Below are 15855 nucleotides of genomic sequence, written 5' to 3'. Positions count from 1 at the left end.
TTATAGGTGTGGTACTAGACAGATGGGTAGGTAGTATTATAGGTGTGGTACTAGACAGATGGGTTAGTATTATAGGTGTGGTACTAGACAGATGGGTTAGTATTATAGGTGTGGTACTAGACAGATGGGTTAGTATTATAGGTGTGGTACTAGACAGATGGGTTAGTATTATAGGTGTGGTACTAGACAGATGGGTTATGGTTATTATAGGTGTGGTACTAGACAGATGGGTTAGTATTATAGGTGTGGTACTAGACAGATGGGTTATGGTTAGTATTATAGGTGTGGTACTAGACAGATGGGTTAGTATTATAGGTGTGGTACTAGACAGATGGGTTATGGTTAGTATTATAGGTGTGGTACTAGACAGATGGGTTAGTATTATAGGTGTGGTACTAGACAGATGGGTTAGGTAGTATTATAGGTGTGGTACTAGACAGATGGGTTATGGTTAGTATTATAGGTGTGGTACTAGACAGATGGGTTAGTATTATAGGTGTGGTACTGGACAGATGGGTTAGTATTATAGGTGTGGTACTAGACAGATGGGTTAGTATTATAGGTGTGGTACTAGACAGATGGGTTAGTATTATAGGTGTGGTACTAGACAGATGGGTTAGTATTATAGGTGTGGTACTAGACAGATGGGTTAGTATTATAGGTGTGGTACTAGACAGATGGGTTATGGTTAGTATTAGAGGTGTGGTACTAGACAGATGTGTTAGTATTATAGGTGTGGTACTAGATAGATGGGTTAGTATTATAGGTGTGGTACTAGACAGATGGGTTAGTATTATAGGTGTGGTACTAGACAGATGGGTTAGTATTATAGGTGTGGTACTAGACAGATGGGTTATGGTTAGTATTATAGGTGTGGTACTAGACAGATGGGTTAGTATAGTATTATAGGTGTGGTACTAGACAGATGGGTTAGTATTATAGGTGTGGTACTAGACAGATGGGTTAGTATTATAGGTGTGGTACTAGACAGATGGGTTAGTATTATAGGTGTGGTACTGGACAGATGGGTTAGTATTATAGGTGTGGTACTAGACAGATGGGTTAGTATTATAGGTGTGGTACTAGACAGATGGGTTAGTATTATAGGTGTGGTACTAGACAGATGGGTTATGGTTAGTATTATAGGTGTGGTACTAGACAGATGGGTTAGTATTATAGGTGTGGTACTAGACAGATGGGTTAGTATTATAGGTGTGGTACTAGACAGATGGGTTAGTATTATAGGTGTGGTACTAGACAGATGGGTTATAGGTGGTACTAGACAGATGGGTAGTATTATAGGTGTGGTACTAGACAGATGGGTTAGTATTATAGGTGTGGTACTAGACAGATGGGTTAGTATTATAGGTGTGGTACTAGACAGATGGGTTAGTATTATAGGTGTGGTACTAGACAGATGGGTTAGTATTATAGGTGTGGTACTAGACAGATGGGTTAGTATTATAGGTGTGGTACTAGACAGATGGGTTAGTATTATAGGTGTGGTACTAGACAGATGGGTTAGTATTATAGGTGTGGTACTAGACAGATGGGTTAGTATTATAGGTGTGGTACTAGACAGATGGGTTAGTATTATAGGTGTGGTACTAGACAGATGGGTTAGTATTATAGGTGTGGTACTAGACAGATGGGTTAGTATTATAGGTGTGGTACTAGACAGATGGGTTAGTATTAGAGGTGTGGTACTAGACAGATGGGTTAGTATTATAGGTGTGGTACTAGACAGATGGGTTAGTATTATAGGTGTGGTACTAGACAGATGGGTTAGTATTATAGGTGTGGTACTAGACAGATGGGTATGGTTAGTATTATAGGTGTGGTACTAGACAGATGGGTTAGTATTATAGGTGTGGTACTAGACAGATGGGTTAGTATTATAGGTGTGGTACTAGACAGATGGGTTAGTATTATAGGTGTGGTACTAGACAGATGGGTTAGTATTATAGGTGTGGTACTAGACAGATGTGTTATGGTTAGTATTATAGGTGTGGTACTAGACAGATGGGTTAGTATTAGAGGTGTGGTACTAGACAGATGGGTTAGTATTATAGGTGTGGTACTAGACAGATGGGTTAGTATTATAGGTGTGGTACTAGACAGATGGGTTAGTATTATAGGTGTGGTACTAGACAGATGGGTTATGGTTAGTATTATAGGTGTGGTACTAGACAGATGGGTTAGTATTATAGGTGTGGTACTAGACAGATGGGTTATGGTTAGTATTAGAGGTGTGGTACTAGACAGATGGGTTAGTATTATAGGTGTGGTACTAGACAGATGGGTTAGTATTATAGGTGTGGTACTAGACAGATGGGTTAGTATTATAGGTGTGGTACTAGACAGATGGGTTAGTATTATAGGTGTGGTACTAGACAGATGGGTTAGTATTATAGGTGTGGTACTAGACAGATGGGTTAGTATTAGAGGTGTGGTACTAGACAGATGGGTTAGTATTATAGGTGTGGTACTGGACAGATGGGTTAGTATTATAGGTGTGGTACTAGACAGATGGGTTAGTATTATAGGTGTGGTACTAGACAGATGGGTTAGTATTAGAGGTGTGGTACTAGACAGATGGGTTAGTATTAGAGGTGTGGTACTAGACAGATGGGTTAGTATTATAGGTGTGGTACTGGACAGATGGGTTAGTATTATAGGTGTGGTACTAGACAGATGGGTTAGTATTATAGGTGTGGTACTAGACAGATGGGTTATGGTTAGTATTAGAGGTGTGGTACTAGACAGATGGGTTAGTATTATAGGTGTGGTACTAGACAGATGGGTTAGTATTATAGGTGTGGTACTAGACAGATGGGTTAGTATTATAGGTGTGGTACTAGACAGATGGGTTAGTATTATAGGTGTGGTACTAGACAGATGGGTTAGTATTATAGGTGTGGTACTAGACAGATGGGTTATGGTTAGTATTAGAGGTGTGGTACTAGACAGATGGGTTAGTATTATAGGTGTGGTACTAGACAGATGGGTTAGTATTATAGGTGTGGTACTAGACAGATGGGTTAGTATTATAGGTGTGGTACTAGACAGATGGGTTAGTATTATAGGTGTGGTACTAGACAGATGGGTTAGTATTAGAGGTGTGGTACTAGACAGATGGGTTAGTATTATAGGTGTGGTACTAGACAGATGGGTTAGTATTATAGGTGTGGTACTAGACAGATGGGTTATGGTTAGTATTATAGGTGTGGTACTAGACAGATGGGTTAGTATTAGAGGTGTGGTACTAGACAGATGGGTTAGTATTATAGGTGTGGTACTAGACAGATGGGTTAGTATTATAGGTGTGGTACTAGACAGATGGGTTAGTATTATAGGTGTGGTACTAGACAGATGGGTTAGTATTATAGGTGTGGTACTAGACAGATGGGTTAGTATTATAGGTGTGGTACTAGACAGATGGGTTAGTATTATAGGTGTGGTACTAGACAGATGGGTTAGTATTATAGGTGTGGTACTAGACAGATGGGTTAGTATTATAGGTGTGGTACTAGACAGATGGGTTAGTATTATAGGTGTGGTACTAGACAGATGGGTTAGTATTATAGGTGTGGTACTAGACAGATGGGTTAGTATTATAGGTGTGGTACTAGACAGATGGGTTAGTATTAGAGGTGTGGTACTAGACAGATGGGTTAGTATTATAGGTGTGGTACTAGACAGATGGGTTAGTATTATAGGTGTGGTACTAGACAGATGGGTTAGTATTATAGGTGTGGTACTGGACAGATGGGTTAGTATTATAGGTGTGGTACTGGACAGATGGGTTATGGTTAGTATTAGAGGTGTGGTACTAGACAGATGGGTTAGTATTATAGGTGTGGTACTAGACAGATGGGTTAGTATTATAGGTGTGGTACTAGACAGATGGGTTAGTATTATAGGTGTGGTACTAGACAGATGGGTTATGGTTAGTATTATAGGTGTGGTACTAGACAGATGGGTTAGTATTAGAGGTATGGTACTAGACAGATGGGTTATGGTTAGTATTATAGGTGTGGTACTAGACAGATGGGTTAGTATTAGAGGTGTGGTACTAGACAGATGGGTTAGTATTATAGGTGTGGTACTAGACAGATGGGTTAGTATTAGAGGTGTGGTACTAGACAGATGGGTTAGTATTATAGGTGTGGTACTAGACAGATGGGTTAGTATTATAGGTGTGGTACTAGACAGATGGGTTAGTATTATAGGTGTGGTACTAGACAGATGGGTTAGTATTATAGGTGTGGTACTAGACAGATGGGTTAGTATTATAGGTGTGGTACTAGACAGATGGGTTAGTATTATAGGTGTGGTACTAGACAGATGGGTTATGGTTAGTATTAGAGGTGTGGTACTAGACAGATGGGTTAGTATTATAGGTGTGGTACTAGACAGATGGGTTAGTATTCTAGGTGTGGTACTAGACAGATGGGTTAGTATTATAGGTGTGGTACTAGACAGATGGGTTAGTATTATAGGTGTGGTACTAGACAGATGGGTTAGTATTATAGGTGTGGTACTAGACAGATGGGTTAGTATTATAGGTGTGGTACTAGACAGATGGGTTAGTATTATAGGTGTGGTACTGGACAGATGGGTTAGTATTATAGGTGTGGTACTAGACAGATGGGTTAGTATTATAGGTGTGGTACTAGACAGATGGGTTATGGTTAGTATTACTATTTATTTATTCTAAAAAGGAGAGTAGAATTCTAGCAAGGTCAAAAGGGTCAGCTAATGAAATGACCCCTGACCTTAGCGTTGTGTGTGGTTGCCGTGGTGCCGTTGGTTTCAGAGGTGATAGTCTGAGCGCTCATCAGAACACCGGGGATAGCGTCACCGTTGGTGTCACCCTGTCAGAAGTCACGTGACTCAAATTAGTTTTTATTAGGCACCCAACAGAAGTGAATGGAAAGACTACCTGAACAAAGTAGAAACTCATTGTTGCTTTCCTTTTCTCTTCTTCTGCCCGAATGAACACACCTCTGAAGACTCATAGGTTTTCGTCTCTGTGTGGACAACAGGAACCTCCTTCATGGTCGACTCCTCTGCTGGCTCGGGTTTCTGAGAAGAAATCAATAAAAACGGCAAAACATGTAATTTAGGAACTCATATGTGTGTGTCCTGTTAACTGTAAAATAATTACAACAACTTTGTCCTGGAAACAATTTTAAACCCCTAAGTAAACACAAACAAACATCAAAATAAACAATGAAATAGGACAAATACATGCCACATGCTGGAATGGAGAACCCAAGAAACAAAACAGAAATTTGCTTCAGGAATAAAATGCATTTACATTTACAGACCGTATTGAGAGCAAGACAATTAAATAATACAATCTATCAGAAATGGACATACACTGCAAGTATTCAGACTCATTCACTTTGTCCACATTTTCTCACGTTATAGCCTTATTCTAAAATTTATTAAATTGTAAAAAAGTCAATCTACACACAAAACCCCATAATGACAAAGCAAAAAACAGGTTTTTAGACATTTTTGTAAATGTATTAAAAATAAAAAACAGAAATACCTTATTTACATAAGTATCAGGTATCCAGGTAAGACCCAGATGCGGACTGTGTCGAAGCAACAATGTTTCTTACAGCAACAGGGGCAAAGGTACAGGACGGTAGGCAGGCTCAAGGTCAGGCAGAGGTTGGTAATCTAGAAGTGGGGCAAAGGTTCAGGACGGCAGGCAGGCTCAGGGTCAGGCAGAGGTCGGTAATCCAGAAGTGGGGCAAAGGTTCATGACGGCAGGCAGGCTCAGGGTCAGGGACAGGCAGAGTGGTCAGGTGGGCGGGTACAGCGTCAAGACAGGCAAAGGTCAAAAACGAGGAGGACGAGAAAAGAGGGACTGGGGAAAAGCAGGAGCTGTCACAAAAACGCTAGCTGCCTTGACAAACAAGACAGATGGGGAAGATGGGCAACACCTGGAGGGGGGTGGAGACAATCACAAAGACAGGCGAAACAGATCAGGGAGTGACAGTACCCCTCCACCACCTCTAGGGGGCGCCACCTGGCGTCCTACCTGGGCCCATACCTGGTTGACCGGGGTGTCGGCGGTGGAAGTCAGTGATGAGGGCTGGGTCCAGGATGTCTCTAGTGGGGACCCAGCACCTCTCCTCCGGGCCACAACCCTCCCAGTCAACCAGGTACTGGAAACCACTGCCCCTCGGTCGATCACTCAGGAGGCGTCTCACCGTGTAAGCCAGAAGGCCATAGACGACACGGGGAGTAGGGTGTGGGCCTGGAAATAGAAGACAAAGGGCTGTGAGACATGGGCTTAATTCTAGAGACACGGATTGACAAATGCGGACACGTCAGGGACCATAGTAGGCCACCAAAAGCGCTGTCACACAAAGGCCCGGGTCCAATGGGCACCCAGGTGGCAGGCCAGCCTGGAGGAGTGGGCCCACTCCAGGACTGCAGAGCGGACAGTGTCAGGATCGAACATCTGGTCCCCCCCTCCCCCCACCCGGGATTCAGCTGGGAACACAGTGCCTCACGGACCTGCTTCCCCACTCCCCAGCTGAGTGCCGGGCATGAAGTGGGATGGATGGTCTCGGGTTCCGGGGTAGTAGTCATGGGGCTATAGCGTCGGGACAGTGCATCCGGTTTGACATTCTTGGATCCTGGCCGGTATGAGAGGGAGAAGTTGAACAGTGTGAACAGCAAGGCCCATCTAGCTTGCCTGGAGTTGAGGTGCTTGGTGGTGCGGAGATACTCCAGCTTCTTGTGGTCAGTCAACACGATGAACGGATTTTCGGCCCCCTCCAGCTAGTGCCTCCATTCCTCCGACGCCATCTTCACAGCGAGAAGCTCACAATTCCCCACATCGTAGTTCCTTTCCGTGGTGTTGAGGCGATGGGAGAAGAAGGCGCAGGAATGTAGCTTGAGGTCAATGGCAGAACGCTGGGACAAGACAACCCCCACTCCGACATCTGAAGCATCGGACTCCACCACAAACTGACGGGAAGGGTCCGGATGAACCAAGATGGGAGCTGTGGTGAAGCGATGTTTGAGTTCCCAGAACGACCGGTCAGCAGCTGGAGACCATGTGAACAGAACCTTGGGTGAGGTGAGTGCTGACAGAGGGGAAGCCAGGATGCTGTAACCCCGGATAAAGCAGTGATAGAAGTTGGCGAACCCCAGGAAACGTTGCAACTGCACCCTGGATGCTGAGGCCAATCCATCACTGCTCTCACCTTCCCGGGATCCACCTGGACACTCCCAGCAGAGATCATGTAACCCAGAAAGGGATGGTGAAGCGATGGAACTCGCACTTCTCTGCCTTGACAAACAGCTGATTCTCCAGAAGGCATTGAAGGACCAGCTGGACGTGGAGCAAGTGTATTTGAGGGGAGCGGGAGAAGACGAGGATGCCATCAATGTAGACGAAGATGAACCGGTTCAACATTTTACTGAGAATACCATTCACCAGAGCCTGGAACACAGCAGGGGCATTGGTGAGTTCAAAGGGCATGACCAAATACTCGTGGTGGCCACTGGCTGTGTTGATGGAGGTCTTCCACTCATCCCCTTCTGGTATCTGCACCAGGTGGTAGGCGTTCGGTAAATCCAGCTTGGAAAACACAGTGGCCACCTGGAGCAGCTCGAAGGTCGAGGAGATGAGTGGTAGCAGGTAACGGTTCTTAACTGTAATGTCATTGAGTCCCTACTAGTCAATGCATGGGCGCAGGGTCTTGTCCTTTGTCTCCACGAAGAAGAACCCTGCGCCGGCGGGAGAGGAAGAGGGACGGATAAATCCAGCAGCTAGGGAGTCCCCAATGTAGGTCTCCAGCAGCATACCACCCTGCATACCACTGCTGGCTTGCTTCTGAAGCTAAGCAGGGTTGGTCCTGGTCAGTTCCTGGATGGGAGACCAGATACTGCTGGAAGTGGTGTTGGAGGGCCAGTAGGAGTTACTCTTTCCTCTGGTCTAAAAAAATATCCCAGTGCCCCGTGTAGGGTGCCGTCTTTCGGATGGGACGTTAAACGGGTGTCCTGACCTCTCTCTCTTTTTTGTAGTGGACACGGTCTTAGTTTGACTATAAAGCTCCCTTGTGGTGTGTATTCACTGTGTTGGTATGTTTAGACCCTGTCATCAGCACCTCCGTGTAGTCTAGTTCCACCAGGGCCCTAGTGTCTGGGATGCATCTGTGCTCCAGCGCTGCAGTAGGGGCTGGTCCTAGGCTCTGACTTGGTATTTACACTGAACCACAAAATATAAAATAAAATATAAATGTAACAGGTAAAAGTGTTGGTTGTTACAGGTTACAGGTTGTTACAGGTTACAGGTTGTTACAGGTTACAGGTTGTTACATGAGTTGAAATAAAAGATCCCAGAAATGTTCCATACACACAACAATCGTATTTCTTGCAAATGTGTTTAAATCCCTGTTAGTGAGCATTTCTCCTTTGCCAAGAGAATCCATCCACCTGACAGGTGTGGCATATCAAGAAGCTGATTAAACAGCATGATCATTACACAGGTGAACTTTGTGCTGGGGACAATAAAATGCCACTAAAATGGGCAGTTTTGTCACACAACACAATGCCACAAGTTTTGAGGTAGCGTTCAATTGGCATGCTGACTGGAGGAATGTCCACCAGAGCTGTTGACAGATAATTGATTGTTAATTTCTCTACTGTAAGCCGCCTCCAACGTCGCTTTAGAGAATTTGCCAGCACATCCAACCGGCCTCACAACCGCAGACCATGTGTATGGTGTCGTGTGGGCGAGCGGTTTGCTGATGTCAATGTGGGGAACAGAGTGCCTCGTGGTGGCGTTATGGTATGGACAGGTACAGGTACAGCAACGAACAAAATTGCATTTTATCGATGGCATTTTGAATGAACAGAGATACCGTGACGAGATCCTGAGGCCAATTTTTGTGCCATTCATCCACCGCCTTCACCTTATGTTTCAGCATGATAATGCACGGCCCAAGGACCTGTACACAATTCCTGTCAACTCAAGTTCTTCCATGGCCTGATATGTCACACATTGAGCATGTTTGGGATGCTCTGGATTGACGTGTACGACAGCGTGTTCCAGGTCCCGCCATTATCCAACAACTTCACACAGCCATTGAAGAGGAGTGGGACAACATGCCACAGGCCACAATAAACAGCCTGCTCAACTATATGTGAAGGAGATGTGCTGCATGAGGAAAATGGTCACACCAGTTACTGACTGGTTTTCTGATCCACGCCCCTACCTTTTTATTAAGGTATCTGTGACCAACAGACGCATACCTGTATCTGTATTCCCAGTCATGTGAAATCAATTTCTGTATTCCCTGGCTGACTCTACAGTCACTACTGGCTCTGACTCTACAGTCACTACCGGCTCTGACTCTACAGTAACTACTGACTCTACAGTCACTACTGGCTCTGACTCTACAGTCACTACTGGCTCTGACTCTACATTCACTACTGGCTCCGACTCAACAGTTAAAATCAAATCAAATCAAATTTATTTGTCACATACACATGGTTAGCAGATGTTAATGCGAGTGTAGCGAAATGCTTGTGCTTCTAGTTCCAACAATGCAGTAATAACGAACAAGTAATCTAACTAACAATTCCAAAAAACTACTTATACACAGTGTAAGGGGATAAAGAATATGTACATAAGGATATACGAATGAGTGATGGTACAGAGCAGCATAGGCAAGATACAGTAGATGATATCGAGTACAGTATATACATATGAGATGAGTATGTAAACAAAGTGGCATAGTTAAAGTGGCTAGTGATACATGTATTACATAAGGAGTCGATGATATAGAGTACAGTATATACGTATGCATATGAGATGAATAATGTAGGGTAAGTAACATTATATAAGGTAGCATTGTTTAAAGTGGCTAGTGATATATTTACATCATTTCCCATCAATTCCCATTATTAAAGTGGCTGGAGTTGAGTCAGTGTCATTGACAGTGTGTTGGCAGCAGCCACTCAATGTTAGTGGTGGCTGTTTAACAGTCTGATGGCCTTGAGATAGAAGCTGTTTTTCAGTCTCTCGGTCCCAGCTTTGATGCACCTGTACTGACCTCGCCTTCTGGATGATAGCGGGGTGAACAGGCAGTGGCTCGGGTGGTTGATGCCCTTGATGATCTTTATGGCCTTCCTGTAGCATCGGGTGGTGTAGGTGTCCTGGAGGGCAGGTAGTTTGCCCCCGGTGATGCGTTGCGCAGACCTCACTACCCTCTGGAGAGCCTTACGGTTGAGGGCGGTGCAGTTGCCATACCAGGCGGTGATACAGCCCGCCAGGATGCTCTCGATTGTGCATCTGTAGAAGTTTGTGAGTGCTTTTGGTGACAAGCCGAATTTCTTCAGCCTCCTGAGGTTGAAGAGGCGCTGCTGCGCCTTCTTCACGATGCTGTCTGTGTGAGTGGACCAATTCAGTTTGTCTGTGATGTGTATGCCGAGGAACTTAAAACTTGCTACCCTCTCCACTACTGTTCCATCGATGTGGATAGGGGGGTGTTCCCTCTGCTGTTTCCTGAAGTCCACAATCATCTCCTTAGTTTTGTTGACGTTGAGTGTGAGGTTATTTTCCTGACACCACACTCCGAGGGCCCTCACCTCCTCCCTGTAGGCCGTCTCGTCGTTGCTGGTAATCAAGCCTACCACTGTTGTGTCGTCCGCAAACTTGATGATTGAGTTGGAGGCGTGCGTGGCCACGCAGTCGTGGGTGAACAGGGAGTACAGGAGAGGGCTCAGAACGCACCCTTGTGGGGCCCCAGTGTTGAGGATCAGCGGGGAGGAGATGTTGTTGCCTACCCTCACCACCTGGGGGCGGCCCGTCAGGAAGTCCAGTAACCAGTTGCACAGGGCGGGGTCGAGACCCAGGGTCTCGAGCTTGAAGACGAGCTTGGAGGGTACTATGGTGTTGAATGCCGAGCTGTAGTCGATGAACAGCATTCTCACATAGGTATTCCTCTTGTCCAGATGGGTTAGGGCAGTGTGCAGTGTGGTTGAGATTGCATCGTCTGTGGACCTATTTGGGCGGTAAGCAAATTGGAGTGGGTCTAGGGTGTCAGGTAGGGTGGAGGTGATATGGTCCTGTGTTACTACTGACACTGACTCTACAGTCACTACTGACCCTGACTCTACAGTCACTACTGACCCTGACTCTACAGTCACTACTGACCCTGACTCTACAGTCACTACTGACCCTGACCGTACAGTCACCACTGACCCTGACTCTACAATCACTACTGACCCTGACTCTACAGTCACTACTGACCCTGACTCTACAGTCACTACTGACCCTGACTCTACAGTCACTACACAGACTGACTCTACAGTCACTACTGACCCTGACTCTACAGTCACCACTGACCCTGACTCTACAATCACTACTGACCCTGACTCTACAGTCACTACAGGCTCTGACTCTACAGTCACTACTGACTCTGACTCTACAGTCACTACTGGCTCTGACTCTACAGTCACTACTGGCTCTGACTCTACAGTCACTACTGGCTCTGACTCTACAGTCACTACAGACTCTGACTCTACAGTCACTACTGACCCTGACTCTACAGTCACTACTGACCCTGACTCTACAGTCACTACACAGACTGACTCTACAGTCACTACTGACCCTGACTCTACAGTCACCACTGACCCTGACTCTACAATCACTACTGACCCTGACTCTACAGTCACTACAGGCTCTGACTCTACAGTCACTACTGACTCTGACTCTACAGTCACTACTGGCTCTGACTCTACAGTCACTACTGGCTCTGACTCTACAGTCACTACTGGCTCTGACTCTACAGTCACTACAGACTCTGACTCCACAGTCACTACTGGCTCTGAAGTCACTACAGACACGACAGTCACTACTGACTCTGACTCTACAGTCACTACTGGCTCTGACTCTACAGTCACTACTGGCTCTGACTCTACAGTCACTACAGACTCTGACTCCACAGTCACTACTGGCTCTGAAGTCACTACAGACACGACAGTCACTACTGACTCTGACTCTACAGTCACTAGTGGCCTTACATTCACTACTGACTCTACAGTCACTACTGGCTCTAACTCTACAGTCAATGCTGACCCTGAATCTACAGTCACTACTGACTCTACAGTCACTACTGACTCTACATTCACTACTGACTCTGACTCTACAGTCACTACTGACCCTGACTCTACAGTCACGACTGACTCTACATTCACTACTGACTCTGACTCTACATTCACTACTGACTCTGACTCTACAGTCACGACTGACTCTACATTCACTACTGACTCTACATTCACTACTGACTCTGACTCTACATTCACTACTGACTCTGACTCTACAGTCACTACTGAATCTACAGTCACTACTGACTCTACAGTCACGACTGACTCTGACTCTACAGTCACTACTGACCCTGACTCTACAGTCACTACTGACCCTGACTCTACAGTCACTACTGACCCTGACTCTAAAGTCACTACTGACCCTGACTCTACAGTCACTACTGACCCTGAGTCACTACTGGCTCTGACTCTACAGTCACTACTGACTCTGACTCTACAGTCACTACTGACTCTGACTATACAGTCACTACTGACCCTGACTCTACAGTCACTACTGGCTCTGACTCTACAGTCACTACTGACTCTACAGTCACTACTGACTCTGACTATACAGTCACTACTGGCTCTGACTCTACAGTCACTACTGACTCTGACTCTACAGTCACTACTGAATCTAACTCTACAGTCAATGCTGACCCTGAATCTACAGTCACTACTGACTCTACAGTCACTACTGACTCTACATTCACTACTGACTCTGACTCTACAGTCACGACTGACTCTACATTCACTACTGACTCTACATTCACTACTGACTCTGACTCTACATTCACTACTGACTCTGACTCTACAGTCACTACTGAATCTACAGTCACTACTGACTCTACAGTCACGACTGACTCTGACTCTACAGTCACTACTGACCCTGACTCTACAGTCACTACTGACCCTGACTCTACAGTCACTACTGACCCTGACTCTAAAGTCACTACTGACCCTGACTCTACAGTCACTACTGACCCTGAGTCACTACTGGCTCTGACTCTACAGTCACTACTGACTCTGACTCTACAGTCATACTGACTCTGACTATACAGTCACTACTGACCCTGACTCTACAGTCACTACTGGCTCTGACTCTACAGTCACTACTGACTCTGACTATACAGTCACTACTGACCCTGACTCTACAGTCACTACTGGCTCTGACTCTACAGTCACTACTGACTCTACAGTCACTACTGACTCTGACTATACAGTCACTACTGGCTCTGACTCTACAGTCACTACTGGCTCTGACTCTACAGTCACTACTGACCCTGACTCTACATTCACTACTAACTCTGACTCTACATTCACTACTGACTCTGACTCTACAGTCACTACTGAATCTAACTCTACAGTCAATGCTGACCCTGAATCTACAGTCACTACTGACTCTACAGTCACTACTGACTCTACATTCACTACTGACTCTGACTCTACAGTCACGACTGACTCTACATTCACTACTGACTCTACATTCACTACTGACTCTGACTCTACATTCACTACTGACTCTGACTCTACAGTCACTACTGAATCTACAGTCACTACTGACTCTACAGTCACGACTGACTCTGACTCTACAGTCACTACTGACCCTGACTCTACAGTCACTACTGACCCTGACTCTACAGTCACTACTGACCCTGACTCTAAAGTCACTACTGACCCTGACTCTACAGTCACTACTGACCCTGAGTCACTACTGGCTCTGACTCTACAGTCACTACTGACTCTGACTCTACAGTCATACTGACTCTGACTATACAGTCACTACTGACCCTGACTCTACAGTCACTACTGGCTCTGACTCTACAGTCACTACTGACTCTGACTATACAGTCACTACTGGCTCTGACTCTACAGTCACTACTGACCCTGACTCTACAGTCACTACTAACCCTGACGCGTTTTATTCAAAACGTTTTGGGGGAACATAAAGGACTATAAAAACACCAAGAAATCAGCTCCAAGTGATTTTAATTTAGGAAATCTGTTCCCCAAGTATTCCCACATATAATAGAGAGACGTGTGATCGTATACAAATGGAGGAACGGTTTGAAACGGTTATGGTTTAGTCAAACCAGGGTAGCCTAGTGGTTAGAGGGGAGGGACGGCAGGTAGCCTAGTGGTTAGAGTGTAGAGGTGGCAGGGTAGCCTAGTGGTTAGAGTGTAGGGACGGCAGGTAGCCTAGTGGTTAGAGTGTAGGGACGGCAGGTAGCCTAGTGGTTAGAGTGGAGGGACGGCAGGTAGCCTAGTGGTTAGAGTGTAGGGGCGGCAGGTAGCCTAGTGGTTAGAGTGTAGGGGCGGCAGGTAGTCTAGTGGTTAGAGTGGAGGGGCGGCAGGGTAGCCTAGTGGTTGGAGTGGAGGGGCGGCAGGGTAGCCTAGTGGTTAGAGTGGAGGGGCGGCAGGGTAGCCTAGTGGTTAGAGTGGAGGGGCGGCAGGGTATCCTAGTGGTTAGAGTGGAGGGGCGGGAGGGTAGCCTAGTGGTTAGAGTGGAGGGGCGGCAGGGTAGCCTAGTGGTTAGAGTGGAGGGGCGGCAGGGTAGCCTAGTGGTTAGAGTGGCGGGGCGGCAGGGTAGCCTAGTGGTTAGAGTGGAGGGGCGGCAGGGTAGCCTAGTGGTTAGAGGGGAGGGGCGGCAGGGTAGCCTAGTGGTTAGAGGGGAGGGGCGGCAGGGTAGCCTAGTGGTTAGAGGGGAGGGGCGGCAGGGTAGCCTAGTGGTTAGAGCGTTGGACTAGTAACCGGAAGGTTGCAAGTTCAAATCCCTGAGCTGACAAGGTACAAATCTGTCGTTCTGCCCCTGAACAGGCAGTTAACCCACTGTTCCTAGGCCGTCATTGAAAATAAGAATTTGTTCTTAACTGACTTGCCTAGTTAAATAAAGGTAAAATAAAAAATCTGTTTGGGCTTCTTCTGGTCAATTTGCTACAAATCTACCAATTATTTGTTATTCTATTCGGGCCCCTAGACCATCAAACTCAATTTAAAAACAAAAAGAGAGATATTCACCGTAGGTGCTGTCTCAGGTGCTTCTTGGCTCCCTCCTGTCTCCTCCTCCTCCTCTCCAGCTGAGCTCTGTGAGGGACAAGAGTGCTGTCATGTTACTGGACCTCTTGGTAGAATCACAGTAGCTGACCTTACAGTAAAGACACATTTAACAAAAGGCGATCTTTAACACACCTGTTGAGAAAGCAGGCTCATTAAAACTGATTTTAGCACAATGGATATTAGAAGAGCTAAAAATAAAAATAAAAACTTCTAAAAATATATATCTTGTTTTTCCTGGGAAACAACATGACTGATGCGGCTGATGTTTCTATGACGACCAGAGAGAGAACTGGTCACCGTGGTAACAGAGGAGGGGACCCATCCCAGCGAAGACAGGGAGAAAGGGAGTGAGAAGAGGAGAGAGAGAAAGAAAGAGGGAGAGAGGTGAGAGAGAAGGAGAGAGAGGAGAGATGGTGAGAAAAGGAGAGAGAAGGGGAGAGAGAAGGAGAGAGAAAGAGGTAGAGAGGTGAGAGAGAAGGAGAGAGAGGAGAGATGGTGAGAAAAGGAGAGAGAAGGAGAGAGAGAAAGAGAGAGAAGGGGCGATAGAAGGAGAGAGAGAAGGAGAGAGAGAAAGAAAGAGAAGGGGAGAGAGAGAGAAGAACAGAGAGGAGAAAAAAGGAGAAAAAGAAGGGGAGAGAAGGAGAGAGAGAAGGAGAGATGGAAGGGGAGATAGGA

At 45.9% G+C, this 15855-nt stretch overlaps 1 protein-coding gene across 1 annotated transcript in view; it reads right to left on the bottom strand.

Annotated features, from left to right (window-relative positions):
* The window catches only part of LOC116358665 (band 4.1-like protein 3), a 38643-nt gene that overhangs the window by 5824 nt on the left and 16964 nt on the right, over positions 1 to 15855 (bottom strand). Inside the window, exons 10-11 of the mRNA XM_031810881.1 lie at positions 15142 to 15207; positions 4946 to 5088 (exon numbers count right to left, since the gene is read on the bottom strand). Of these exons, the coding sequence (XP_031666741.1) occupies positions 4963 to 5088; positions 15142 to 15207 (192 nt within the window). The 3' untranslated portion in view covers positions 4946 to 4962. The remainder of the gene's footprint in view (positions 1 to 4945; positions 5089 to 15141; positions 15208 to 15855) is intronic.

This window comes from Oncorhynchus kisutch, linkage group LG30, assembly GCF_002021735.2.
Source record: "Oncorhynchus kisutch isolate 150728-3 linkage group LG30, Okis_V2, whole genome shotgun sequence".
Lineage (NCBI taxonomy): Eukaryota > Metazoa > Chordata > Actinopteri > Salmoniformes > Salmonidae > Oncorhynchus > Oncorhynchus kisutch.
The sequence above is the reverse complement of the archived record's forward strand: the minus strand, read 5'-3'. Positions and strand labels throughout refer to the sequence as shown.